The sequence below is a fragment of the Urocitellus parryii genome, chromosome 6 (genome assembly GCF_045843805.1).
Source record: "Urocitellus parryii isolate mUroPar1 chromosome 6, mUroPar1.hap1, whole genome shotgun sequence".
Classification (NCBI taxonomy): Eukaryota; Metazoa; Chordata; class Mammalia; order Rodentia; family Sciuridae; genus Urocitellus; species Urocitellus parryii.
Window position 1 is genome coordinate 14,626,633 of NC_135536.1, and position 26,819 is coordinate 14,653,451.

At 58.1% G+C, this 26,819-nt stretch overlaps 1 protein-coding gene across 6 annotated transcripts in view; it reads left to right on the forward strand.

Annotated features, from left to right (window-relative positions):
- Positions 1 to 14,366, forward strand: part of Ttc7b (tetratricopeptide repeat domain 7B) — a 232,165-nt gene extending 217,799 nt beyond the window's left edge. For 4 of the 6 annotated variants that reach the window (XM_026394208.2, XM_026394211.2, XM_026394212.2 and 1 more), the window contains one exon: positions 13,400 to 13,709. In XM_026394208.2, coding sequence (XP_026249993.1) covers positions 13,400 to 13,621 — 222 coding nt within the window. In that variant the 3' untranslated portion in view covers positions 13,622 to 13,709. Of the gene's footprint in view, positions 1 to 13,399 lie in introns of all 6 variants that reach the window. The other 2 variants (XM_026394209.2, XM_026394216.2) reach the window with 2 other exon arrangements.
- The last annotated feature ends 12,453 nt before the right edge of the window (positions 14,367 to 26,819 follow it).

Here is a 26,819-nt window from a genome sequence, read left to right on the forward strand (position 1 = left end):
GGCCCAGCAGGGCCTGGGGGGCGGGGGGCAGTTGCCTTCAGGCTGGGCCTGGAGGCACATAGAGGACCGTGGGCTGAACAGGAGGGTTGGCTGGAGTCTAGCTGGGGGTGACGCCCACCCTCTTGGTTACCTATTATGTGCCTACAGTATACCAAGAATGGGCCAGGGGCTGGAAAGACTTTCAACCAACAAGGACATATTGTGACCTGAGTCTCCTGGGCTCTGTTTTCTGAGTCCAGCCAGCAGACTTCCTTCCTGGCCCTGCTGCCTGTTGCAGCCTCCCAGCATTCCCAGCGAGTCCACCAGTTCTCACTGCCACCCTGAAGGAGTTGTCCTGACCTGCTTGGTGACCCTGCAGGGTGGCTGCACTCCAGGCAGATGGGAGCAGAGCTGCCTGCTCCCCCTGTGCAGAGGTCGGGGCCAGGGCTGCTTTCTGTTTGCACTCAGTTTTGCTGGGAGTCATTTACCCACCTTCTGCTCCGCCTTGGGGAGTTGCTCCAGACTCTCTCCTCTCAGAAGCTCCCCCTCACCTCAACTGTGCTCAAGTCCTGGGGGAACAGACAGGTGCTCCAAAAACACTCCACTGAGAGAAAGAGCCCATCAGCCCTAGAGTTCTCAGCTGGAGGCCATTAACTCTGCCCCTTCACTTTCTAGATTAGGAGAATGGAGGCTGAGGAGGAGGAGGCTGCCAGCTGATGGTGGATCACTGAGCGGTCCCAGGGTGCACCTCAGGGGATGGCTCCTGCCCTCCTGCCCCAGGAAAGGCACAACTTCTGGCTTCTCTGTGAGGTTACTAGGGACAGCTTTTGCTCTCAGTGTTGGTGACAAATGGTCACCCCTCCCTCCCCACCTCACTGAAGGACAGGTTGAAGCAGAGGCTGTCAATGTCATTGGAAAGGGACTCCAGCCTTGGACCACAGGCATGGGGCTGGGGTCCTGGGACTCCAGGAAGCTCCACAGGACCCTCCGCACAGCTCCACAGTGGTGAGGTGTGAACTATTCTCTGACCATGGAGAACCTCCTGTGGGAGCCCACCCAGCACTCCCCCTCCAGAGCCCGTGGCCATGCCCTCTGCCTGGGCCTGCTGGTCTCACTGCAGCAACAGGGGTCCTAGAGTCCCAGGGGCGTAATTAGCACCAAACTTTCCACTCTGTGCATGGCTTGGGCCGTGGGGAGGTGCTTGACTTGCAGGCCTCCCTGCCTGTTCTCCAACTTGTTGGGGAAGGTAGATAAAAATAAATAAATAAGTCAACCAGGGAGACGTATAAATAAGTCAGCAGGAGTCTATTGCCGATGGAAAAGTACCAGCAGGAGCTGCCGTGCCAGCACCCACAGAGCACGCTGCGGTGTGCAGGTCCCACAGCGCTAGGGCCAAAGCACACTCTCTCCCGGGAGCTGGCAGCCGACTTCCACACTCAGGCCCAGCCTCTGAGCTCACAGTCATTGCAGCAAAGCACATGACTGAAATGGCAGGGGGACAGGGAGGCTGCAGGCTCAGCCTGGAATATCTCCAAGAACCACGTCAGGATGGGGAGGGTGCCCACCATCCCCACACCTTGCTGGGATCCCACACCCTTCTCCAGCCCCACCAGGGCCCACCCAGCCTGGGCTGTTCTTTGGACCTGGTATCCCTTTGCTACTGTCCTTTGCTACTGCATGGGACTTGCTGACCCGACACTCTCAGGTCAGCACATCAATCAGTGCCTCTGTGAGTGTGTTCCTTAAATTTTTGAGTGTCGCATCTCAGGCTGCACCAGGATTCCCCAGGGCCCTCCCTGCCTGGTCCCCATGGACCCCACTGCAGCAGCACCTGGCACCCAAGTGCTCAACTGAGGGCAGCCACGTGATTCCACTCCAGGGCCAGCACAGGGCAGCCTGGGCCACCTGTGTGGGACATTCCAAGAAGAAAGCAGAGGCCTCACTGGTCTGCAACACCCAAGTCAGAGAGGAGCCCAATGGCTGTTGAGGTAAAGTCAGCCTGCACCACTGAAGTCATTGCTGCCCGTCTCCCCTGACCAGCAATGTCACCACACCATTGATCACCAAGGGCGAGTAAAGGGCCGCCGAGTTCCAGATGCACACAGGGTGCCTGGTCTCTGGGGCCCCAGGTTGGAGTAATACATGCAGTCCCACCTCGTTACCTGTTATTTGGAGTTTGACTGTCACCAGACCTCCTGTCTGGGAGGTGGCCTCAGACCACTCAGGTGTGACACCAAGGGGCAGCTGCTCCACAACAAATTAGGTCTAGGGAACAATGGCTGCTCCCAGAGCGCTGGCAGAGGACTTGCTCCAGAGCTCTGGCCGAGAACCGGCTGCCCTGGCCCTGAGCCCCTGCCTTCCCGTTTGTTTAGAGAAGGTAGGAATGTCCTCTTATCCTCCTGCCAACAGGCAGATGCTGGCACTGCACACAACAGAGAAGGCCCTGGCCAGCTCAGGGTGCCTCTGTGGGGGAGATCCACAGCAAACACACCCTCCGGTGCCCAACCTGTGTCCTCTGAAAGGGCAGGGAGCCTGGCCCCTGCGGCAGTGTGAGCCACTGAGGCCCCAGCACACATCAGTGCTGAGATACCCCCGGCACCCAGTGCCTGTTGGTAGAAAGGAGGGGCAGCTAGAAACCGTGGCCATAGCAGAGTGAGCTGGGCCCCACCCTGAGAGCACAGGCACCCAGATGCTCTTCCACAGCTCACTTCTGTGATCTTGGCAGGGTACGGTCAGCCCTCAGTAGCCACAGCTTCCCCAGCCAGAGACACAGCCATCCACAGGTCAATATCTGGGGAAAAATTGCATTTATTCTAAACGTGCAGTTTTTCTTGTCATTATTTCCTAACTAATGCAGTGTGATGACTACTTACAGACACTCGCATTGTATCAGGCATCATGAGTGGCCTGGAGAAATCTGAAGTATCCAGAAGGGTGTGCACAGGTGACGGGCCAGCACTGCCCATCGTATTCGTGTATGGAACTTGAAGTATCCCAGACCAGGCTCCCCACAGATACTGAAAGATGGCCGTCCCTGCCCCCCTCAGGGCCTCTCTTTGCCCCTATAAAATAAGGATGCTGGCCCTTTTGGGAAAGCGCTCATGCCCCACCCCACCACCTGGACACCTGCTGCAGGAGGTAGGCAGTGAGGCTGTAGGACTTGGAAGCTGCTGGCAGGCTGGCTGTGGTCCCTCTGCTGAATGTCCCTCTGACCCCCAGGGACTGCTCTGTGACAGCCACCACCACAGCCTATGGATATTTCAGCACTAGTGCTGAGCACCCAGTTTCAAAGAAATTAGGCCAGAGGAAGCGCAGGGCACGTCTGTGCAAGATGCACTGGGGCTGGACGGGCCCTTGGGCTCATGGCCAACTGACGCATCCTCACTGCTGGTGTTCACGTCCCAACCGCCTGTCACTCCGGCGTGCTGCTCATTGCAGAATAAGCTCTTCTAGAATATTCCAATCCTTCCTGGAAGAAAGCAGCTTTAAAAGATTCTGCAGGTCAGATGCTAAAAAAAAGAAAAGAAAAGAAAAAAGGAGTGAAAGCCATACATTTTCCTGGGGCTTGATGATGCCTTTGTCTGAACCCACAGTGAGTCTCCCTTGAAGGGCCTGTTAAGTAGCAGAATTCAGTGAGGTTGAGAGAGTGGGTGGAAACCCTGGGGAGGGAGAGAGGGAGGGAGGGAGGGAGAGCTGTTCTAGAAGATTCCTTTAAGGGGGGCTATCCAGTAGAAAGGGATGGGGGCTTCACCACATGACTCCAGGAGACCCCGAGAACGTCAGAGTGGGGCTTAGGTGACGAGGTCCACTGGGCGTGGGCTGCAGGGGAAGCCGTGAGCTCCCCGCACTGGCGGGTGGAGCAAGAGGCCTCCTGTCGGGAACCGAGGCAGAGCCCCCAGCACCTGTCCCATCCCTGGGGACTTCTGCTTCCACAACTGGTTGGCTGTTGCCTGAGAAAGAGGAGAATCCTTTGAAAACTTCAGTTGTTTCCCTCTGAGGTCTTCCTTCAGAGCTGATGCTGGAAAGGTCTGCTCCCCACAAAGCCCATTTCTTCAAATAAAACATGTGATTGGAAAAGGCCCTGCAAGAGTGTGGCTCCTGCAGCCCTTGGATGTCCCCGGTGAGCAACGCCCATCCTCCCCTGGGACCCTCTGGGGTCCTCTACAGCAGTGGATGGGGTGGGAGGACCTTTTCCAAAACTCTGTGAGTACACATTCACCCTGGTGGGTAGAGCTTGGGGTCCGAGGGCCGTGCCCCTGCCCCCCTGGCCCAGGCCAGAAGCCTCATACCCCCTGGTTTGGTTCCTTAGGCTCGTGCCAGGTCTGACTGGCAGCCCAGCCTTGGGGACTTGTTTCAATGACTTGTAGCAGCTTGAGCTCATGTTTGGGTTCTGACATTCAAGCAGGGAGACCTGGGCAGTGGAGGCAGAGGCCACAGCGGTTCCGGAGATTTGGTTTTCATGAGTCCCATCCCCCTCCGTGGGAAAGGGTGTAGCCTGGGGCCCTCGCTTCTGCAGAGGCTCCTGCATCCAAGCTGACCTTGGGCAGTAGGACCCCGCCACCACGTCAGCTGGCATTCTCCTGTCCTTTGTCCCGGAAGCCTCCTCCTAACCGCCCTTCAGCCCAGGCTCCCCTGAGCAGCACAGAAGCTGCCTTTGTCCCTCTGAAGGTTAAGTGGCTTCATGAACACTCTGTCCCCATCCAGGGCCTCGAGCAGGGCGGAGGGTCTGGAGGCTCCCGGGTGACGGCCGCAGCAGGTGCGTGTGCCTAAGGAGGAGCCGAGAGCGAGCACACCGGGTGCCACTGCCCCTGCAGCTTGGGCAGCACAAGGTGGTCGTGAAGGCTGGTGTTGGCCTCTGGGGGAGCTGCATCAAAACTGTAAAGTGACCCAAAGGAAAAACTCAGCCCTGTCCAGACAGAATGAGGCCCCTGCGCTCGTGTCTGTTGGGCAGAGATGTGAGCCGTGTGGGGTAGGTCAGGACGTGCTCGCCTTTGCGCACACCTGGGACCTGGGCCCCGGGAGCTCCTGGCCTGGAGGGAGGCTTTCTAGGCTGGCACTGTTGGCCCAGACATGCACTTGTCCCCCTAGCAAACTCTCAGAACAAACAAAACCCAAAACAGAGCCCAGTTATAGAGCAGGGCTCATGGGGCTGCTGGAATCCAGGTGGAGAAGCCAGCAGCCCCTTCCCGTACACCCCCAGGTGGTGCTCCCTGTTCCCTCTTGAGGCCCTGGTGGAAAGCAGGTGGGTTTGCAGCTGCAGCCACAAAACGCTTATGCCCCAAACTGATGGCCTCTCTTTTGCTTTTGAGAGAAGAAAGGCCACTGGGGAGGGCGGAAGGCCGGGGCAGCCCCAGGCTGTGTTAGCTGCTCCACAGAAGGCCTTTCAAAGCCCTGTTCCCTGTGGTCTCTCAGAGTGGCACTGGTTTGCTATTTATGTTCGGATTTGAAAGAAACATTTTTGAAAACACACCCTCCCTTCCCTCTGATCTATGGAGTCCTCAGAAAAGAAAATGCAAATACCCAAAAGCCATGGCATGGTGGGCCCTCTCAGCTGAGGCTTGTGTTCTGAGAATGCCAGACCAGGCCTCAGGGCGGGGAGGAGCTCCTGGGGGGACAGGCAGCAGACGGCTGGGGTCCAGGCAGTGCCAGAGCTGCGGGAGCCCTGATGCAGAGACAACCTCGTGCTTGCCCCTGGCTCCACCAACCCTGGGGCTCTGCCCTCTGGCCCCACTGGGGACCAGTGGGAACAAGGCCCTGAGCACACTCTTATCCTCTTTGGCCCTCTGTTTCCTCATCAGCAAAAAAACTAGATGACCACCAGTGGGTTCTGGGGTTTTCTTGGGGAGCAGAGGCTGTGTGATGTGAGAGCTGCCGAAGGGAGGCCGTAGCAGCCCTCTGGGCTCCGCGGGAACAGCACCTTGCCCAGGCACCACGCCACACTGCCTTCCCTGGGAGTAGAGGAGGCTCTGAGTGTCCTGGCCTGACTCGGGGGCATGGACAGGGTGACCTGAGGCCAGAACTGCTGGGGCTTGCCAGTGGGCAGTACGAGGAGCAGGCCACATCACTCCCCCTGTTACCTCTACCCACGGCATCCCAGGCACCCACTCGTCTTTCCCTCCATCTGTCCAGCAAGTGTTCCCAAGAGCCCCCTCTGCCAGGCCTGCTCCTGGTGCCGCATGTGCTAAGACAGTCCCTGCTCTTAGGGAGCAGAGAAGGCAGCAGAGAGTCGGCCAGTTGCTGGCATCACAGGAGGGCCCCCTTTCCCCTAGCAGGAACGAGAAGGACAATGGTCCCAGTACTAAGGACAGCTGTTGGGAGCTTCACATACCGCCTCATGTGGTCCTGTCGCTTGCCCATGAGCCATTGTCCTCCTCCTGCAGATGAAGCATCTGAAATGCAGAGCACGGGCCCCCGAAGGCCCAGCGCCCCTCTGCTCTCGGACAACACCGAGTCTTTCCTCTGGGGCGCAGAGGGTTCCTCTGACACATGTCACCCACAGCAGCCAGGACTCACAGAGCCCCTTTAGCCCCAGCCTAGAAGGTGAAAGCTGGAAGGCAGGCTTTCCTTTAGCTGCTACGTCATCACCTTTGTCCAAAGGTCTTGGGAATCCTGGTGGGGCTCCAGTGGCCCCAGCGGTGCCCCAGGTCCTGCCCTGGGAAGGCTCTGGGTGCCTAGGCCTCCTCACCCTCCCCAAGGCCCCCCTTACCCTTCCCAAGGCCAGTCGTGCCAGCCAGAGCACAGGCCCAGGGCTGGCGCCTGCACACAGGCAACGTGGATTTAAATGGTATTATTGTCGCTTGCGTTTTCAGGGCCTGCTCATTTATTCTTTCTGCCCTGATTACCAGCCACCTGCTCAGTGTCAGGCCCAGAGGTACAGAGATGACCAGGCTCCCTCAGCCCTGCCTCCGGGCGCTCACAGCAAAGCCGGAGATGAGGCATTGTCATTAGCCTAGCACCTGTCACACAGGATAGTTGGGAGGACGCCTTGCAGCCAGTAAAACCCTCCACGCGTGGATGAGAACCCTGTGCGTTCTGGAGGCTAATGTGAGTGGCGGGTCCATGCCTTTGTCCCCCGGTCTATTTGTGTGTTTGGAGAAGCCACCTGCCCACACCACCTTAACACTGCACCCCCCCACCCTGCAGTGGTGTCACGGAGGAGTTTCTGACCTAAATCTGAGACAAAAGTTGTCTAAGTCCCACCCTGACATCAGCCTTCCTCCCCATCCTTGGCCTTGCCGTGGCCTCCCAGCCTCTGCATAAGCAAGGCAGCTGCCGAGGCGGGCGGCTCACTGCTGCTCGGCGACGCGATGCGGGTGTGTGGCCCACAGCTGCACCCAGGCCCTGGCACAGAGAGCACTGGCGAGTGGGTTGCCTCCATCCTTGCACCAGAGGCTTGATTTCCACAACGCCATGCGTGGGAAAAAGCAGAAGCCACCCAGAGAGGTGCAGCTGACTCCCACCGGCGCTAAGCCCCAGGACTTCTCTTCCCCAGTGGCTTCTTTTTCAGGGACATCATCTCCCTGTGCCCCTCAAGGTACACCAGTGGGTCGTGACAAAGCCAGCACTCAGCTGGCCAGGGGGAGGTCCAAGATCTCCCAAAGGGGCTTTGGCCCTGTGGGTCTCTGACTCAGAAAATGGCCAGGCGCCTGCTGCTCCCTCTGACATCCCGGGGCTCCAGGGCTCCTGCCGGCTCCCTGGGCACTTGGCCAGGTGTTTAGTCCTGGCGCAGCAATTACCCAGGCCTGAGGAAGATGCTAGCTGCCGTCATGCTAGCCAAATCCAAGTCCATTCTGTCTGATTTGAAATAACAGGTTTAATTTAATCCCTTATTTCCAATTTGGTGTATCACCAAGATTTTATTTGTACAAAACACCTGATTAGAATAATTACAAGCTTGGGGAGCTGTCTCCACTGTGTCTACAAGAGGGACTAGCACGTGAGCCCTGAGCTTCCCCTTCTCCTGGGGCAGCCCCAGCTGGCGCAGACACCAGGACTGGGAAGGTGGGAGCTGGGCTCCGCACCCTCTGCAGGAGGTGCAGAGGCCACACGCATGCGCGTCACGGGTTCAAGTCTCACTTCACAGAGGCCTTACCCAGGTCGTCTTGTCTGTGAGATGTGGTCTGCAGTAGCAGCCTCTCCGGACCTGGGTGAGAGTGTCTGGGCCATCTCCTGGTGGTTTTTGTCAATTCCGATGCAGGTGCCATGAGAGGCAGGTCATGTGGTCATGAAATACGTCATCAGAATCTCTTCCTGCCAGGTGGCGGCTGGGAGCAGGAGCCAAGTGCCCCAGGGTAGGGCTGCCCAAGGCAGGAGCAGTGTCTTGGGCTCTTGGAGGAATGGGGAGTCCTGGGGCTTTGCGCAGAGGACTGGGGCTCCAGCAGGGACAGCCAGGCTGGCAGTGCACAGAGCTCAAGGGACTCAGCAGTGTGTCACTGGCAGCCAGCCTGGCAGAACCCGGAGGAGGTGGGGTCGCACTGGCAAAGAGAGGAGTTCAGTGCAGCCTCAGAGGGAGGCCCCTGGTCTCTGGAGACGAGAGGAGCCGGGGCGGGTGAGTTCAGCAAGGATATCCGTGCTCCAGTGGAGGAGTCGGGCTAGGGCAGGGCAGGAAGGCCTGCTGGCTGCATGGGGATGTGGGTGGCATGTCACTTCTGACACATCTAGGTCCCAGTCCTCCTCTGGCCAATTTTCTTACAACACTGGCCCCGAGCAACAGCTCAGACCCCAGCTGGCATCTGCCCTGCTTGATCCCGCGGAGTGGCTGATCTCCACGCTGCTCCTGCGGCACTGGGGAGAGGCCTGTTTTTCGTTCCTGTGCCAAGCTGCCCCAGCAGGTCTGTGCTGCCTCCCTGAGCGGCTCCAGCTTTGGGGATTAATCCTGCTAAACAGATTGCTTGGAAAACCTCCAGGCATCAGGAATGGCAGCCTGCTCCTCCCTGAGGAACACAGTCAGGTCTCTGGAGGCTGAAGAGCCGCAGAGGTTCAGTGGCCCAGTGCCAAGGCTGATGGTCAAATGAGTCCACTGGGCTGGTTCTCAGTGGGAATTTGGGGGGTGGGTAAACATGCCCCTGCCCTGTACCCTGGAGCACCCACAGTCAGGGGCTGCTAGACTCTGCCCCACCCCAGCAGGGTAGAGACAGTCACAGCTGCCGAGAGCAGCACCCTCGAGCCTCCACACCTGGCTGGTCCACTTTCTGCCTAACAGGACACCCCAGTCCTGTGGCACCTGCAGCCACTCCAAACCTTAAGATCCCAGCCAACCTTTGAGCCACCAGAGAGAGGCAAGGAGCCCTCCTGGTCAGGAGTGAACATCAGGATGCAGGCCTAAGCCAGAGAAAAGCGGTGCCTCCAGAGGAGTCATTTCCCAGTGGTGGGAAGCAATCAAATGGACCATTAGTGGTCAGAGAAATGAAAGGGGAGAGCTCTGCTGCCCTTGGCTGTTGTCCGGACGCAACAGGGTTATTGCCTGAGGGCACCAGGGTGTTGCTAGGGTTTGGATAGACGTGTCCCCCCAAAGCCCCTGTGTTAGTGCGGGAGATGAAAGGATCAGACCATGAGAGCCTCGACCTAAGGAGAGGGTTGGTCCATTGGGTGGATTAATCACTGAATGGATCACTGGGTGGTAACTGTGGGCAGGGGGGCCTGGCTGGAGGAAGTGGGTCACTGGACGCCTGCCTTGGGGGATTATACATTCCGTCCCTGGCTCCTCCCCCTCTGTCTCTGCTTCCTGGTTGCCAGGAGCTGATCATCCCTTCTCCTCCCACCCCTTTCTGCCATGTTTGGCCCCTCCTCGGGGCCCAGAATAATGAAGTCAGCCCCGACCTCTGACACTGAGCTCAAGCTCTTCTGCTCTAAGTTGTTCTGTTCAGGTATTTTGGTCTCAGCGAGGAAAACCTGACTAGTGACGCAGATGTGGCCTGAGAGCCTGCACAGACCTTAGCCTCTCTTCACAAGGCCCCAGGGCAGCACGGTCTGGTGGGCAGCACAGTCTGGTGGCCTTGGCAGCCTACAAATTGTGTCCATTGGCCCAGGGACCTTGGGCAAGAACATGGCCTCTGAATGCTGCCTCCTTGCACTTAAGGCAATAGGAGAGGAGCCAAGTCAGGTGCCCACATGGTTCCCGACATCGAGGGGTTTCCCACAGAGGGAGACGGCAGCAGGGGCTGGCCACACCGAGTGCAGCCAAGTGAGCAAGGACACCTCTGTCTGACACCATGCCGAGGTCCCCGTCACTCTTGCCAGAAGCTTACAGGGGGCCTCCTGGCAGGAGAGCCCATGGAACCCCTATCTCAACCCTCACTCCGCTGCTCAGCCCCACTGTACGAGTCCCCGCCTGCTCCTATCTCCTTGGGCTACACTGGAATGTTCGAGGCGAGGCGAGGCTGAGGCCCTCCCCTAGCAGGAAGCAGCAGGAGCAGGAGTCTTGCTGACTGCATCCTGGGCAGTGATCTCCTGTCATGTCCGGCTGCCCCTCAGGGTGGGAGACCCCCCATCTTGGACAATGGCAGGATTATTTGCCACTCCGCACAGAGGACCCAGGCAGGCCCTAGGAGTTTGGAGAAGCAGGTTCTGCAGGAGCCTACCTGCAAAGTAGGGGTTGGGGCACTGGGGGCCCAGGCCAGGGGCTACCACCGGGCTCTCGAGGCAGTGGGAGCAGCCCTCGCATCCTGCTGCACACCAGTCCTAGCCGTGCCCATGTGAAATGGCTTTGGGTCCCCTGGGAATCAAATGCACTTAGGATAGTGCTCAATGTGTCACCAACACTGGGGAAACATCTGCTGTCAAGACTGTGGCCGTGTGGGTTCTCGTCCTGTTACCAAGCCCAGCCCAAGCTGAGCATCTGCCTATTCTTGCGCCAGCTCCCTTGTCCTCTAAGATGGATGGAGAGGGCTGGAGGAAGCCCTGTGCAGACTGGGACGCGTCCTCTGCAGGGTCTGGCTCCTGCTCCTCCTTCTCCTTCTGCGTCTTCCTCCTCCACTTTCCCTCGAGCAGCTTTCTGAACTCTCTTCTTCTTAGACCTGTGGCTCCCACTCCTCCACCTCTGAGTAGAGGACCACCCTCGGGCTCACACTGCCCTGGGGATGTGTGTCCCCTTGGCTGGCCTCCCACTGGCCACCAGCTCGCAGTTGGTCTTAGGTCTGGGTGACTCTTGGAAGTCAGGTGGCTTTTCTTGGCTCTGGTGGGAAGTCAGCCCAAGGAGCCCTCTGGGCCTGGATGCTGCCCACTGGAGGTGCCCTACTACCGCACAGAGCTTGTCTCAGACATGTGTTTCCAGGGCGAGCCCGCCTGCCCCCTGCACACATGCCACGCAGCCTGTGGCTCGGGCGTAGCCTGGGGCTGGCAGGCACCTTGTTCATGTCAGTGTACCGGCCATCCTGCTTCCAAGAGACCGATGGTGAAGCCCAGGCTGGAGAGCAGTCTGGACTGGCCTTGTGGGGACTTGCACCCCCCACCTAAGAGAAGGGCCATGTCACATTCCTGGTGGAAAGACTAGCCTGGAAGGTGTCGGGTGTCCACACACCCAAATGCCAGGCAAGACCAGTGTGATCCCAAAGGAAGGAACAAAGGGGTTTCAGCATTCACCTGGAATGGTACAGGACAAGGCAGTCAGGAAATACATAAATAACAGCAAAGGCAAGAGGATTGTCTCAGATCCTCCGAGAACATGGTTCAGAGTGACGGGAGCATGGCCCCATTTCCTGTCTCAACTCACTGGGTGGCAGAGGCAATACTGCCAGTGTGACGGGTGGGCAGAAGGGCCTGGTGGAGCTCAGTCCAGGGGCAGAAATGCTTCTCTTCTGCCAGAGCATTTCAGAATCAAGGCTGGGTTGTGGCTCAGCAGTACAGCACTCACCTAGCATGTGTGAGGCACTGGGTTCGAACCTCAGCACCACATAAAAATAAAATAAAGGTATTATGTCCAACTACAACTAAAAAATAAATGTTTAAAAAAAAAGTCTAATCACGTGTCAGATCTTTCAAAGGAGAACTTACTAAGCTTTGAAGTAACCCTAAAAAGTCATCAATCATCAATATTTAATTTAAAATACCTTGGATTCTAGAAAGCGCAAAATCAAAGGAAAGGCATGTAATGATACCCTCCTGAATCTCAGCTCCTCGGGAAGCTGAGGCCACAGGATGCCAAGTTTTAAAAGGACCGGGAATAAAACTCAGTAGTACAGTGCTTGCCTGGCAGGCATGAGGCCCTGGGTTCCATCCCCGGGGCTGCGGGACATCAAAGGCTAGAAAGTTACGGTAGTGAGTGAAGGTGAGTCTTATAGAAGACTCTTATAGGAGGCCTGGGAAAGCAAACCTCGATGGTTGTTAAAGAAACGTAGATTTCCACAGGAGCAGGTGTTGCATTGGTGACGTTAGTACAAAGAAGAGCCACACTGAAAGGAGCAGGCCACCACAGAGTCTGGCCGGGAGGCGAGCCTTCCCACAGAGCCACGCGTATTTGGAGAACCCTAGAAAGAGTCTGACCTTTCACCCAGTAATGGCCACTTTGGAGAAATTTGGCCCAAAGGGAGAATCTTCAAATGGCCATCAAGGGCCACTGTGGGAGCCCTGGGGGACACTGGGCTCCCTGCCCTTTGCCCTTCACCTGGAACAGTTCAGTTGTGACTGTTTATACATAAAACTCTGTGTTTTCTCAGTGAGATTTCATTTTGCCAAATTTTCCCAGAACTATTGCAAAGACGTGAAATCCACTGATCCAAAAGAAGACAGAGCGCGTTCCGGGCAGTGTTGGTGGCCATGAGAGGTCTAACAGCGAAAAGGCTGCTCTGACCCCAGCTCCCTCCCCACAGCGGAGCCCTGGGGTGGAAGTGTACGAAGGCACTGCTCTGGACAGGCCGAGGGGGGACGGTGTGGCCAGATGCTCTGGGGCCCATACAGACACACCCTGACTGGAACTGTGCAGGGCCACAGCTGTGCAGGGCCCAGATGGGGCAAGCTGGGGACGTGGAGCCCAAGGGCTGGGCTAGAGGCCGTGAGCAGCTTTAAGAAGTGTGTCATCACCACCATGACAGCAGTGGCCCCAGTGACATTTCTTTAGGTCAAAGCCCAAAAGGTGACGATAGCCTTCCATCAGGCTGGTGGGTGCTGGGACGTGGCCCGCAGGCACCCTGAGGCGGCACAGAGAGTGCCTTTGCATTTGGTGCCTTCCTGGTTGTAGTTTGCAGATGAACCACAGGAAGCTGCCTCTTGGGTCAAAGATGGCTAAACTCCAGCAGCTCCATGGGGTCCAGGCCACTGCTTTGACTAGTGCCCTGAGACAGGGATCTCTTGAGAAGTTACTGTGTTCACAGCCGACTGGAGTGACATTCCCACCTCCGTGAACTACTGAAAACGGAAGGAACAAATAGGTGCCCAGAGCTCTCTGACCTGTCTGACTGTCTGTCTGTCTCTCTGCCTCCGGCAGGCGCTGATCCTTCACCAGCTGGGCCGCTACAGCCTGGCAGAGAAGATCCTCCGGGACGCGGTGCAGGTGAACTCGACGGCCCACGAGGTGTGGAACGGGCTGGGCGAGGTCCTCCAAGCTCAGGGCAACGACGCTGCGGCCACCGAGTGCTTCCTGACGGCCCTGGAGCTGGAGGCCAGCAGCCCGGCCGTGCCCTTCACCATCATCCCCCGCGTGCTCTGAGCAGGCCCTGCCTCACCTGCCTCGCACGCCAAGGACGCCCTGCCTGGGCCCGGGGAGCACCCTGTGGCCTGGGGGTGGCTCTGCCGCTCCAAGGCCCCCGAGGATGTTCCACTGACCGCAGCGAGCTCACCAACCACCCCATCGCCGCTCGCTCCTCGCGCGTTCCTCTGCTGTTGGGCCAGCTTGGTGACAGTCTCTGAACCTTCTGGCGGGGTTCCCAGGGATTATGTGCCATATCTGGTTAGCTGACATCTGAGTTTTAAGTGAAATGATTATGGAGTTAATCAGCCAATGTCCAAGAGTAGATTCAAAGGTGAAACTCAGTGGCAGAACAGATTATTTTTATCAGAGCTGTAAAGAAAACAACTGTCTGTCCTCTGCTCGGCCACCACAGCCCAGAAACCAAATGTGAATCCTCTGTTCCCACCTCAGCACCCGTCCACGCCAGGACACCAGCTGGCGGTTTCTCGGTTTATTGTCAATAATTGTACCCTGTGAAGAATTACTGTTCTCCTCACTTAGAACAAAGCCTGAGTCCAAGAATATTTATATTTTACCAATATATGCCTGTTACAAGAGAAGGAAATATGAGTTATTTAAGTTTAACTTTTTTATGTGAATTCAGAGTTTATTTATCGATGGAAATATGTACAAAGAAGCTTCAAATGGAATATTTACCGACATTCCTTATACATGGCAGACACTTGGCTAAATGGGAAGATGATGTTAATAAAAAAATGATTTTTAAATGGACCCAGGGCTCATGTCTTTCATAAAAGCTGTTAGACTGGAGGTTGGGTTGTGACCTAGTTCCTGGGGTGGAGAGTCGTCTGTGCCTGAGGCCTGCTTTGGGCATGTCCCCCTCCCCCGGGCATCAGGCGGCTCAGGCAGCAGGGGAGGCTGCTACCTGGGGGTGGTCCTGAGACAGCAGCCTCTGAGACACACCCCGAGTCCGGCCTGGGCCTGGTTCTGTGGCTCCCTGCCAGAGGCCAGCCAAGCCTCTCTCCTCACTTATAGTCGGAGGATCCTCTCAGTACACGTCTGCCTGTCCTCAGAATGCAGACCTCCTCTTGGAACAGCTGCTTTGGGTTTGGAATTCACCCTTCCCAACTCGCCCCATGTTGCCTGGAAGCGGGTTGAGACTGGAGCCAGGCTTGGCCAGGCAGCATCTGGGCGCAACAAGGAAAGCTCTCACTCTTCCCCCCTGGACCTCAACCTCAGAGGTCAGGCTGGGCCTGAGCAGCCTTCCTGCCTCCTGCAGGCCAGGCCTTTGCCTTGGCATCTGTGCCCATCAGCTTGCCTGGCGCCCCTTCCCTCCAACATGCCCGACTCCCGCAGAAGAACCACCCGCAGGGCTCAGGGATGCACAGGGCCTGGCTTGGATGGCCTCCAGTTCCAGTGACAGCGGCAGGTTTGGGCAAGGTCAGTAAACGACCCCCCGGACTTTAGTCATGGGACTGTTATGGGGGAAAGGCCTCTCTCTGCTAGATGTGGTGTTCTAAGAGATACCATCAGGGGGCTGCGGGGGGCCATTTGGCATGGGGGGCAGGGTGCTGCCTGAGAATAGTGCCAACTCAGAAAAAGAGAAGATGAGATGGACCCTGGGCCCAGGGTCACCACTGCGGCCCTGGAGCCCAAGATCTTTCCGGGCACCTGGGCTCGCTCTTTCGCTCACCTGTACAAGGTGTCTGAGAAATGCCGGCAAGTACTGTCCCCGAACTCCCCGTCCGCGACGCTCCCAAACCCCTGTGTCCTGCCTTAATCCACCCTGAGCTCCGCTTCTCGGGAGGTCCTCCGTTCTACCCACACCACATCTCAAAGCTCCGTTCGCCACCCTCACGCCCACCAGCACCTCGGCCCAGCGTCTCAGGGAACAGCCCATGTTCCTCAAGAGGGTCACACATCAGCCTAGGTGGTCCCGTGCATCTGCCCACAGGACACCCTGTCCTTGCCAAGCACCAATCATGCTGTAGGCTGTAAACGGCTCCCTGGGCACCGCACCTGAGTGGCCGCCCTGCGGCTGCTGGTGCCACTCCCTGCACCCCTCCCTCGCCCCCTCCCGGCCTCTCTCTGGCTCCTCTCCCTGTCCCTCTTCCTACCTCAAAAGCACCCACACTCTCCAGGCAAACCCTCAGACCTGGCCTAGGTCCTGTCAGAGGAGGGACAGGTGGTGGACAGGCTGCAGTGGCCCCAGGACCCTCCACACACACCCACTTGCACAGCAGCTAGGCCCGGCCCCGGAGGTCACTCTTCTGAGCTGCCTCTTTGGCCACCAACCTTCCTCCTACCCTGGCCACTCATCCTGCTGCCCCCACCTGGGTCTCACTAGACGGGACCAGGAAAAGGACACCCTGAAAACACCTCACAAAGCAATGGGCTCCCCCACAAGGTCTTTGGGGATCAGACTGGGGTCCCCTCCTCAAGGACATGACCTGGGGGACCCGCTCCAGCTCTGGGCCTCCCTGGGGGCTGTCCTGAGTCACTGTCCTTCTTGGGCCTCATGGTTAGATGGGGATGGTCACCTGCTTCTAGGCTGGGACATGAGCCAGCAGGTGGCCAGCAGGGTTGTGGAGTGCCAGGCAGGGGACAATACCCCCAGGACCACCACAGGGGGCTCAGGGCCAGGCCTGTCACTCAGCTCCTGAGTGAGCTGGCTGCAGGGAGGTGGCCAGGAGTCCCAGCCTCACGAACCCCCTCCCCCATCTTCTGCCATCTGGCCCCTGACCCCCTGAGGACAGTAATGTTTCTGGTGACCACTGGGCTGTGGGTCGCACAGATCTGGCTGGAATCCAGTTCTACCTGGTCACATCACCTCCAAGGGACAAGGGCCTCTCAGGGCCGCTGGACATTTTAACAGAGCCCAGTCCAGACCCAGCGTCGTACTGGCCAGGGCTGTGCCATCAGGGATCTCCTCTTCCCTCCTGCCTGGCCCAGGCTGCTGTCCCCTCCTCCTCCCACAGTGGTTTGGAGATGTGGACGGGAGTCCACGCCCTCCTTGGTGTGGGGGAGAAGGTGGGGGCTGTGGGGGGCTGGGTGTGCTGGGCTGAGGCTCCCCCCTCCCTGCCCACCACGCCAGCTCAACCGAGGCCGGCCCAGGGGCCCCTGACCACGGCCTCCTCTCACCTTGTCCTCCACAGCCACAGAGGACATCCTTGGGCTCGGGGTCCAGCTGAGGCCTGAGCAGGGCAAGAGGCCCACCCTGAGAGGCCCAGTGTGTGGCCCATGCCAACGGCTCCTGGGGGCCAGGGGCTCGGGCCCTGGGGCCAGCTGGGCTGCAGCTGAACCTGGGCCTGGCCTCCTGCGTCTGAGGTAACTCAGGTGGCCACTGGTTCTCTCTGAGCCTCAGTTGGCTCATATGCCAAGTGGGGAGAACAAGGTCTTGCAAAGCTTCCAACTGTACGTGAGGTGCGGCTGGGCACGTGCGTACTCAGCCAGGGTACCTGTCACACCGCTGCACCGCCCACGCCTTCGCTATCGTCCCCAGGCCAAGCCAGGACTGCTCTCCCACACGGCACCCCCAGGCCACAGCAGGACAAGGGAAGTCAAACCTGGGCCTCAGCCTCAGGCCCCAGCCCTGCTGCCCCAGAGCTGCATCTGGGAACAGGGGGCACCCAGAAGAACCACCCTGAGGTTCACCAGGCACCGCTGGCCAGGGTGACAGTCCCGTCTCAGCCTCCTCGTCCCACGACTGCACCTGCAGCAGACCCAGGGACCTGGCCTGGGGAGCTGGGGACTGGAGAGACAGAGAGCAAATGAATAATAGGAATACATAAAGGAGACAACCACCGACAGGGGGAACCTCGGGAGCCTCTTCAGGGAGGAGTGGAGGCCAGTTTACACCAAGAGGAGACACCTCTGTGAGGCGGTGACACTGAGTGACAAGAAGGGGCCCACCCTGAGGGAGTCCCGGGTTCTCTGTCTTTAAGGGGGACGGTGAGCACAGGCCCGAGGCTCAGGGTCCCCTGAGTCATCTGCTCCATGACGAGGCCCAGCCGGTTGGCCGCGGGGCCAGCCCGTCCTGGAATCGGCCATAAGGAGCCGGCCCTGCGGGAAGGAAGGCGCCCTGACCCAGACATCAAGTCAACTTTACGTCCCCTCCAGGGCTTGTCTTAAAACATGGCTGTCCAGATGTAACTAATTTAATTTTTTACAACTGTTTTTATGTGACTGGCAGTTTTTTAAAACAATAAAATCAAATAAGAAAGGTGTAGAAGTCTCAAACACAACGAGAGTTCTCAGTTCAGGGTCTTTAAACTCTCCGGCTGTCGACTTAGTAGATGTTTTATAAATTCCACTCCTGGGTTTCCAAGATCCTGGGCCAGGCTCTTCCTTGGATCCGGGCTGCTCCTGTCTGCACTGGCAGCCGGCAGAGCTCCAGGGAGGGATGAGGCTAACTGGCCGGTGTGTCCTTCAGACGTCCTTGGTGGCTGAAGTCCTGATCTCTCTCTGCAGGACGGTGCTACTAGAAGCTGGTGAAAACCTTGGAGGTGGCACCCTGGTCAGAGGTCCTCAGGTCCCGGGGAGCATGCCCAAGTAAGGCCCTTCTCATAAGACTCCTTGGAAGTTCTCACGGGAGGCTAGTTATACAAGGTGGAGCTCCCTGCGTGCAGCCTCTCTGCTTCCTGTTAGAGAGGTGACCCGTTATCTTGACATTGCCATCCACCAATCACCATGAGGTCCCCACCACAACTGAGCGGATTCAGACACTGTGCCCTTGCAGCGCCAAAACTGAACTAAATAATCCTCCTTTCTTACTAAGTTAGCTGCCTCGGGTGTTTTGTTATAGTAACACGTCACTAACTAATACAATTACCTACAGCTCTTTTTTTTTCTTTCTAGCAAACAGCTTTTTCTTTTATGATTATAAAATACACACCGTTTTAACTTCCTCTTGCTGCTGTAAAAAAATGCCAAGAAACACAGCACACATTTATTACCTAGCAGTTCTGGAAGTCAGAAGTCTGAAATGGGTCTCAAGGGGCAAAACTCAAGGTGACTGCAGGGCTGTGTTCCTTCTGAGTTTTCAAGGGGAGAAGCTGTCCCTTGCCTTTCCAGCTTCTCCGCAGCTTCTTTCCATCTCCAAAGCCAGGGTGACATCATCCAGCCAGAGTGACCTTAGTCACACCTCCTTCTCTGACCACCCTCCTGCTTCCCATCTCACTGTCAGAAACCTAAAACCCCAGGAGGCCTCCCTGGTGCATCTAGAATCATATCCCCGTCTCAAGATCCTTGATGGGGTTGGGTGCAGTGGTGCCCCTGTCATCTCAGCAGTCTGGGAGCCTGAGGCAGGGGGATGACGGGGATGGTCTGAATGTCCTTCAGACGTCCATTGTGACTGAAGTCCTGAAATCCGCAGGGCGGTGCTATTGGAAGCTGGTGAAAACTTTGAGGCCAGCCTCAGCAACTTAGAGAGGCCCTAAGCACCTTAGTGAGACCCTGTCTCAAAACAAAAACTAGAAAGATCAGGGGATGTGGCTCGGTGGTAAGGGGCCCTGGTTTCAACCCTGGTACCAAAAAAAAAAAAGATTCTTGATTTGGTCACCTCTTCAAAGTCCCTTTTGCCACATAGGCTAACACATTACCAGGTTCTAGAAGTAGGACGTGGACATCTTTGGAGACCCTTTTTTCCACTGCCAAGCTTGCCACGGGCAATTTTTTAAACTGACTAATTAATTTATTTTAATGAGGTGCATATGACAGCAGAATGCATTTGATTCTTGGTACACAATTGCAGCACAGCTTCTGATTTCTCCCGTGGTACATGATGTAGCGTCACACCACACGTGCAGTCATACATGTACCCAGGACCATCATGTCCATCTCATTCCACATCTTTCCAGCCCCCATCCCCCTCCCTGCCCCTCCCTCCCCTTTCCTAAAGTTCCACCATTTTTCCCATGCCCCCCCCATTACGGATCACCATTCACTTTTCAGAGAGAACATTCAGCCTTTGGTTTTTTGGGGGATTGGCTCACTTCACTTAGCATGATCTTCTCCAGCTCCGTCCATATACTTGAAAAAGCCATGATTTCATTCTCTTTTAAGGCTGAGTAATGTTCCATTGTGTATCTACACCACAGTTTCCTTGTCCATTCATCCACTGAAGGGCATCTAGGTTGGTTCCACAGTTTGGCTCTTGTTGATTGAGCTGCTATAAACATTGATGTGGCTGTGTCCCTGGAGTATGCTGAGTTTCAGTCCTTAGCTGGGTCAAACAGTGGTTCCATTCCAAGTTTTCCAAGGAATCTCCATACTGCTTTCCAGATTGGGGGCACCATTTTGCAGTCCCCCCAGCAGTGTACGAGTGTGCCTTTCCCCCACATCCTCGCCAACACGGATTGTCGTCTGTATTCTTGAGAGCTGCCATCCGACGGGCCCCAACTTCCTTAGCAAGACTCCTAAAGTAAGAAATAAAATCAAGAATTAATAAATAGGATGGACTGAAACTAAAAAGCTTCTTCTCGGAAAAAGAAACAATCCATGAGGTGAAAGAGAGCCTACATTTGGGGAGCAAATTTTTGTCACACACATGTCAGAGAGAGCACTCATCTCCAGGATCTATAAAGAACTCAAAAAACTTAACACACACACAAAAAAACAAACAACCCGATCAATAAATGGGCCAAGGAGCTGAACAGATACTTCTCAGAAGAAGATATACATTCGATCAAAAAATACAGGGAAAAATGTCCATCATCTCTGGCGATCAGAGAAATGCAAATCAAAACCACTCCAAGATTCCGCCTCCCCCAGCCAGAAGGGCAGCTATCAAGACACTGAAACTCTTCTGGCCCATCTGAAGACAGCCCGACCCCCATCACACAGCGCTGCTGATCACTTAACCCAAACAGCCGCCAGCCCCCCAAGTTGCCTCACCTCATCACACCGCGTGCACAGGGGTGATCTGTGCTAGCTCGCATTTTATTGAGCATTTATTATGCACCAGGCAGTTTTTGCGCAGTGTTCTACACACCCTGACTTCTCTGGTCCTCATGGCAACAAGTCCTTGCAGATGCAGGTGCAGGTGAGAAACCCAGGATTCTTCAAAGGTGAAGGTGCCTGCCCAGGGCTGGGCTGGGCTCTAGCAGGATTCGCCCCCAGGTGACCTGACCCCAGGATCCACGCTCTGAGCTGCCCTCCCGGCACCTCCCATCACCCGTCTCAGGGTGGACTTCCAGGAGGAATGCGAGTTCACTGGCTCATGTCTGTGCCTTTGTCATCTGACCCCCACGGCTCTGTGAGGTCACCTGCTGGCTGAGGTCACCTCCAGCGCCAGGCTGGAGGGAGGAAGTGCTAGAACCCGCCCTGTGCTCTGTGCCCCGAAGTGGGGGCCGCGCCCCCAGAGAAGCCCACCTGCCCCACGGCGCCCGGTGCCAGGAGCCCCGACGGGTCGACCCTCAGCCAGCGGGTGCAGGGGCAGCCCCGCGCTCGGGCCGGCCAGGGTCTCAGCTCTCGGGCATCCAGGCACATAGAGCCCTGGGCATCGCTGCCATCTGCCATTTTGCGCTGCCCCGACAGCACCCCAGGGTGGTCTGTGACGTCAGACAGACCCGTGGGGCTCACAGAGCTGGGGCTGGGATGGCGGGAGGGGCACTGCGCCTGGAGACGGCCACGTCACTCCACGGTGGGAAGCAGGAGAGGGCAGAGGACCAGGGACCCGAGGGAGCCGCCCCTGACAACGGCACCACGCAGGGCCATCTCCTGAAGGTCCCTCCTCTCACCGAGGCCAGGTCCTTGCTGAAGTGTATCAAAGAAATTGAAGATGGCACCAAAGGGAGATGAGACGACTACCCCCACTTTACAGTCGGGAAAACCGAGGCTCCATGATGAGGTCACTCACCGGAGTCCACTCTGCTTCCACCAGGACCCATCGGGTTCCTCGGCCGTCCCCGGCCACCCTGCAGAGACAGCGAGATCTGCTGGCCCTTCTCCTGGCCTTGTTAGGAGTCAGACTGTCCTGCCCCTCTGGGCTCTGACCTGCAGGGGGTGGCGTGTTCCCTGCCTGGGGGTGCGGGGAGGACAATGAAGTGTCTGGAGCAGAAGGTTCTTGAAGAAAGGGAGGCTCCGAGAGCCTCCTCTCCGGGGCTCGGCTGGATCTAGTGACTCGCAGCCAAAGAGAAGGGAGTGGATAGGGGACCTGGGACCCTCCAGGGGAACCCAGGCTGCAGGTCAGCGCTGGGGACATGGGCCCTGATGAGCAGCCACGACCGCAGGGCGTTTGGCCACAGTGACAGCCCCTGTCAACCAGAGAGAGGAGCGGACCACCCAGATCCAGGAACGGACTGAGTTGGGTGCAGCGGCTCACGCCTCTGATCCCAGCTACTTGGGAGGCTGAGGCAGGAGGATCGCAAGTTCAAGGCCAGCCTCAGCAACTTAGCAAGACTCTGTTGCAAAATAAAATGATAAAATAAAACATGTGACCAGTACTCCCCAAAACAGGGGAAGTCGAAGAACTGGCACTGACCAGGGGACTCTGAGGACTCAAGGCAGCGTGCAGCGGGGCGGTGGTCACCTCAGTCCACCCCCTGGAGACCCCAGAGGGACACCTGGAGTCTAGCTAATACTAATGAACATTGTGGGTTCCTTAGTGGTGACAAATGTCCTCTGTGATAAAGGGGCTAAGAGCAGGGGGACTGAAGGAGGGGTTTGTGGGAACTAGAATCTCTACAACTTTCTAGAAAGTTTGAAATTATTCCAAAATTCCAAGTTCAGTTTAAAATGTGACATCTGGGTCACCGAGTCCATGACAGAAGGTCCAACATCACCGGTCACCAGGGAAATGCATTCAGACCACAGAGCGATGCCCCTCACGGCCCTGGTCCACCCAGGCAGAATGACCAGCACGGGCGGGGCCCCCGGAGTCCGCACACCTGTCCTGGGCACTGACCCCAGTGCGGCCACCCTGGGGGAGCTCGGGAGAAGGAATCTGTCCCCACAGGGCGGGTGCAGACGGCACAGCAGCTTTGTCTGTGGCCACCCCGACTAGGAGCAAAGGACCAGACAGAGGGGTGTCCCTCACCCGGGAAGGGTGGACCTCTGGTGCAGCACGGAGGTGGGCGGACCTCAGACAAGGGTGACGGTCACAGACGCCACCCCAGGGAGATGGAGCAACTCAGGAGCTGTGACCTTGTCCCCAGCGACAGCAGAGCGGGGTCGCCAGGGGCTGGGGGACAGAGGAGCCATTGAGGGGTGACAGAGGAAAACCACGAGGACAGCGAGCCTCATGGTGTCCCCTGTGCTTTGGGGCTTTCAGCACAATTGTCTAAAAATAGCCGGGGCCACCACAGCCCACTCCTTTTTAGGAAGGGCTTGGGCGGCTGGCCCTGTCCTGGCCGCGGGCTCAGGAAGGGGACGCTCTGCTAGGCAGGGCTTGGGGCAGGGCCAAGGGCTGGGGCCACCGGACGCCTCCTCTGCCCTGGCCAGGCCCCCCCCACCTGACTGAAAGCCGGAGCCCAGGGGGACCCAGCAGCGGCCTCCTCGCCCGGCCGCTCCCTGGGCCAGGTCCCCAGCCTGCTGCAGGGTGCCCCGTGGGGCTTCCCCCTTTCCCCACCTGGGGATCGGCGTCCGTCACTCCCTCCGCCAGGCCCGGCCAGCTGCTGGAGCCGGTGGACAGCCTGGAAAACCGTAAAGGGTGGCGGGCGGGGTGACGCACACCTGTGGTCCCAGTGGCTGGGAGGCTGAGGCAGGAGGATCTCGAGTTCAAAGTCAGCCTCAGCGACTTAGTGAGGCCCTAAGCATAGAGACCCTGTCTGGGGATGTGGCTCAGGGGTGAAGCACCCCGGGTTCAATCCCCATATTAAAAAGAAACCCGTAAAGGGGTAGAGCCCTGCGAGGATTGTGGAAATCATTGACCACATTAGCAGGGCTCCCCAGGGACCAGAAAGGACCCTCTGGAGGACCCAGAGGCACCCACCTCCTCCCACCCTCCTCTGCACCCCGCCCCCGGGAGCTGGCTTCTGCCTAGGGTCAGATGGAGCCCGAGTGTCCTGGACAGCTCGCCCCTCCCTGGGGCCAGGCAGAGAGGCCTAGAGCAGGGTGCTCCGTTCCCACCCTCTGCCCACCCTCTGTCCCTGCAGATGGGCTGCAGATGGTGGGGGGCACTTACACACGGGCCTCCTTTTCTCCTAGGGCCAGTGGCATGTTCCATACTGAGCAGAGCCCCAGGCCAGCCCATGAGTGAAGGCCTCTGCTACTCTCCAGCAACCGCCGAGGGTCACCAAGGTGAGACCCTTGGTGCTGTGCCTCTGCTCACAGGAAGCCCATCACACCTCAGTGTCTCTCTGATGTGTTCGACTGAAAATAATAGAATACAACTAAGCCATAAAGACAGTCATTATTTACCTGCTAGGACCCTGGGCATAGGCAGTCTCAAGATGATTTGGAAGCTTGGTGTGGTCACCGAGGACCCAAGTTATTTCACTCTCTCTGCCCATCATCTTTAGTATTAACTAAGGTTCGCATGGTTGCAAGATGGCTGCTGCAGCACCAGACATCATGTCTGCCTTCCAGCATGTAAAAAAGGGAAGAGCAACCTAAGAAAAGTTCCCTGTCACACCCATTCCTTTTATGAAGATGCTCTCCCAGAAGGCTCCCCACAGATTTCCCCTTACATTTCATTGCCCCTAACTGGATGAATGGCTGACCCTAGCTGCAGAGGAGGCTGGGAAAGAAAGGATCTAGCAGAGGGGCACAGCGTGGTAATAGAAAGAAGCAATTGCCAGTTAGGCAAGGTTTGTCCCTTGTCGCCTTGAACGGAAACTGGACGGCTGGCCAGGGGAAGAGCCAAACTGTCTATCACTGTGCCCCTGAGCTGCGTCCCCAGTCCCTCCTCCAGGGGGCAGTGTGAGGACAGGGTGCACAAAAGGCACAGGGTCTGACCTCTGTGGGGAGGGGAGAGGGACCCAGATTCCAGGGCAGCTGTGCCTCTAGAGGCAGCCAACCCACCCGAGAGGGGCCTGGTGCCTCCGCTCCCCCTGTGGAGGGCGGCTTTCCTGGCTGTGCCCCCCGTACAGCCCCCAGGCCCCAGGACCCTGTTCACTGCTGTGAAGGCAGCCCCCCACCCCCCACCAGCTTCTGTGCACCGTGGGGAGAGCAGCGTGTTGGCAAGGCCACCGAGGGCGGGTCTTCGCCACGGCCACCTGGAGCTGAGAGCTGGGAGGGGTGGGCCCCGGGGCTTCCCCTCGTCTCCTTGGCTCTGGGCGGCTGTCACGGGGGCAGGCCCGGTGTCCCCCTCCCTGCGGGCAGGCCCAGCCCCGCCCCCTGCAGCTGCTGATTGACAGCTCAGGGTGCCCCGCCTGCTGGGCTGGTGCTGGGTGCAGGGGCTCAGGGACCTCGCCCTGGAAAGGGGCTGAGGGCCACGCAGGTCACCGTGGAGCGGAGGTTTCAAAGTGGGGAAGACCTTGTCCCTCAGGGGTCCTTTAGCCATGTCTGGGGCATTTCTGGCTGTCACCCTGGCAGGGCCCACTCCTGGCATCGGGTGGGTAGAGGCCAGGGGCGTGGGGACATCCTCAGCCCCCCGTGTGCCATGGTGCAGCTCTAGACCACCGCCTGCTCCTGGGAGCTGGCTTCTGCCCCTCGGGTCACTGCTCAGTCCCTGGCAGTGACCGGGGTGGCCGGAGCTCAGGGATGGGAGCAGAGAGCCCCCTTCCTGACGTGATGCCGTCTGCTTAGGACCCGGGATGGTGAATTGGGCAGCTCTGGGGACTGGCTGCAGCTGGCCCTGGGGTGGCCACGGCCAGCTAGTCACCCACTGAGAAGCCCCAGAAGGCCCAGGGGACCAGCCCAGCCCCCGCCCCTGGCCTTCTAACCGCGTGCCCTGGCTTCAGCCTGTCCCCGCCCATGCCCCAAGCCCAGGACCTTTCCTGTGTCCTGCGCCTGCTGATGTCCCTCGGGGGAGACCCGCAGCTCCTTCCTGCTCCCGCCGTCCTGTTCCCAGACCCAGACACCTGGACCCCGTGCGGCCCGCCAGCATTCATTGTGTTTGAACTTTAAACAAAAGAAAATGCTTTAAAAAGTCTTTCTGCTGTTTTATTCTCAGTTTCGCAGCTTAGAGTTGAGGGGACGGGAGGGAAGGGAGGCCGCCCTCAGGTCCCCGCTGAGGGGAAGCGCTGGGGACAGGGACGTCCTCACCGCGTCTCAGCACAGACGCCACTAGCGGATCTGGGCCTCCCATGCCACAGAAATGGGTCCCCTGGGCCTGGCGGCTGTCCACCCAACCCAGGGGCAGGCCAACTGTCCTCGACGGGCGAAATCTCCACCTGCCTGGCTGAGTCCCTGGGAGGCACCACGCAGCGGGGACAGCCCCGATCTCGTCACTGCTGCCTCCCTAGTGGGGATCCAGAACATTCCCACTTTTTGTCTGAGCGAAGGACAAGATGCCCCTGTGTCGGGCTCGTGGCCCCTCGTCCTACCTCCTCAGGTCTGGAGTTTCTGGGCTGAAACCGAGATGGGAGTCTCCAAATGGCCTTAGGAAGACGAGGCCAGTTCTGTCTGAACCAGCCGGTGGGTGTTGGGCTGCTGTGCGCCCAGGCTCCCCCAGCCCTTTAGACCTGGGAGAGCCCCCCCACACACCAGGGGCCCGTCTACAGATGCGGAGCCTGGCGAGGAGCTTATGCTGGGGCCACTGAGCCAGGGGCAGAGTGTCCCGACGGCTCCTGGCCACCCCTGGGAGGAGGTCTGACCTTGGCTCATCCAATGGGGGACACACAGTCCTCCCTGCTGCCTTTACTGTATTTGCTAATTGGTCCCCATGGTGCTGGGATTGAAGCAGGGCTCCAGGCCGGGCCAGCTGCTGGCCCCTGAGCCACACCCCCAGTCCTCTGCCTCGTCTTGAATTGGACACTCTGCATTTTCTGGCGTAGAATGGCACTTTCCGCACAGTGTGAGGTGGCCCAGAGGACAGGGCCTGTGTGTCCCCTCCTTCCGGTGCCTGCCCCAGGGAAGGCGCAGTAGCTGGGGCTCAGGGAGGTGCCACCCCAGGCTCCAATGTGGCTCTGCGAGCTGCCCGTGCTGGACGGGGCAGGCCTCGTTGGCCCCGGACTCTCACCTTCTGGTCTGTCCCCTAGGCCCCAGATAACACTCCCCTCCGTCTGCTCAGGGCTTCTAGAATGAAGGCCTTCGTCTGTTCTAGAACACTGGAGGCCCAGCGGAGCCTGGCGGGAGCATTAGCGCCTACGACAGATGAAGAATCCAGGACTCA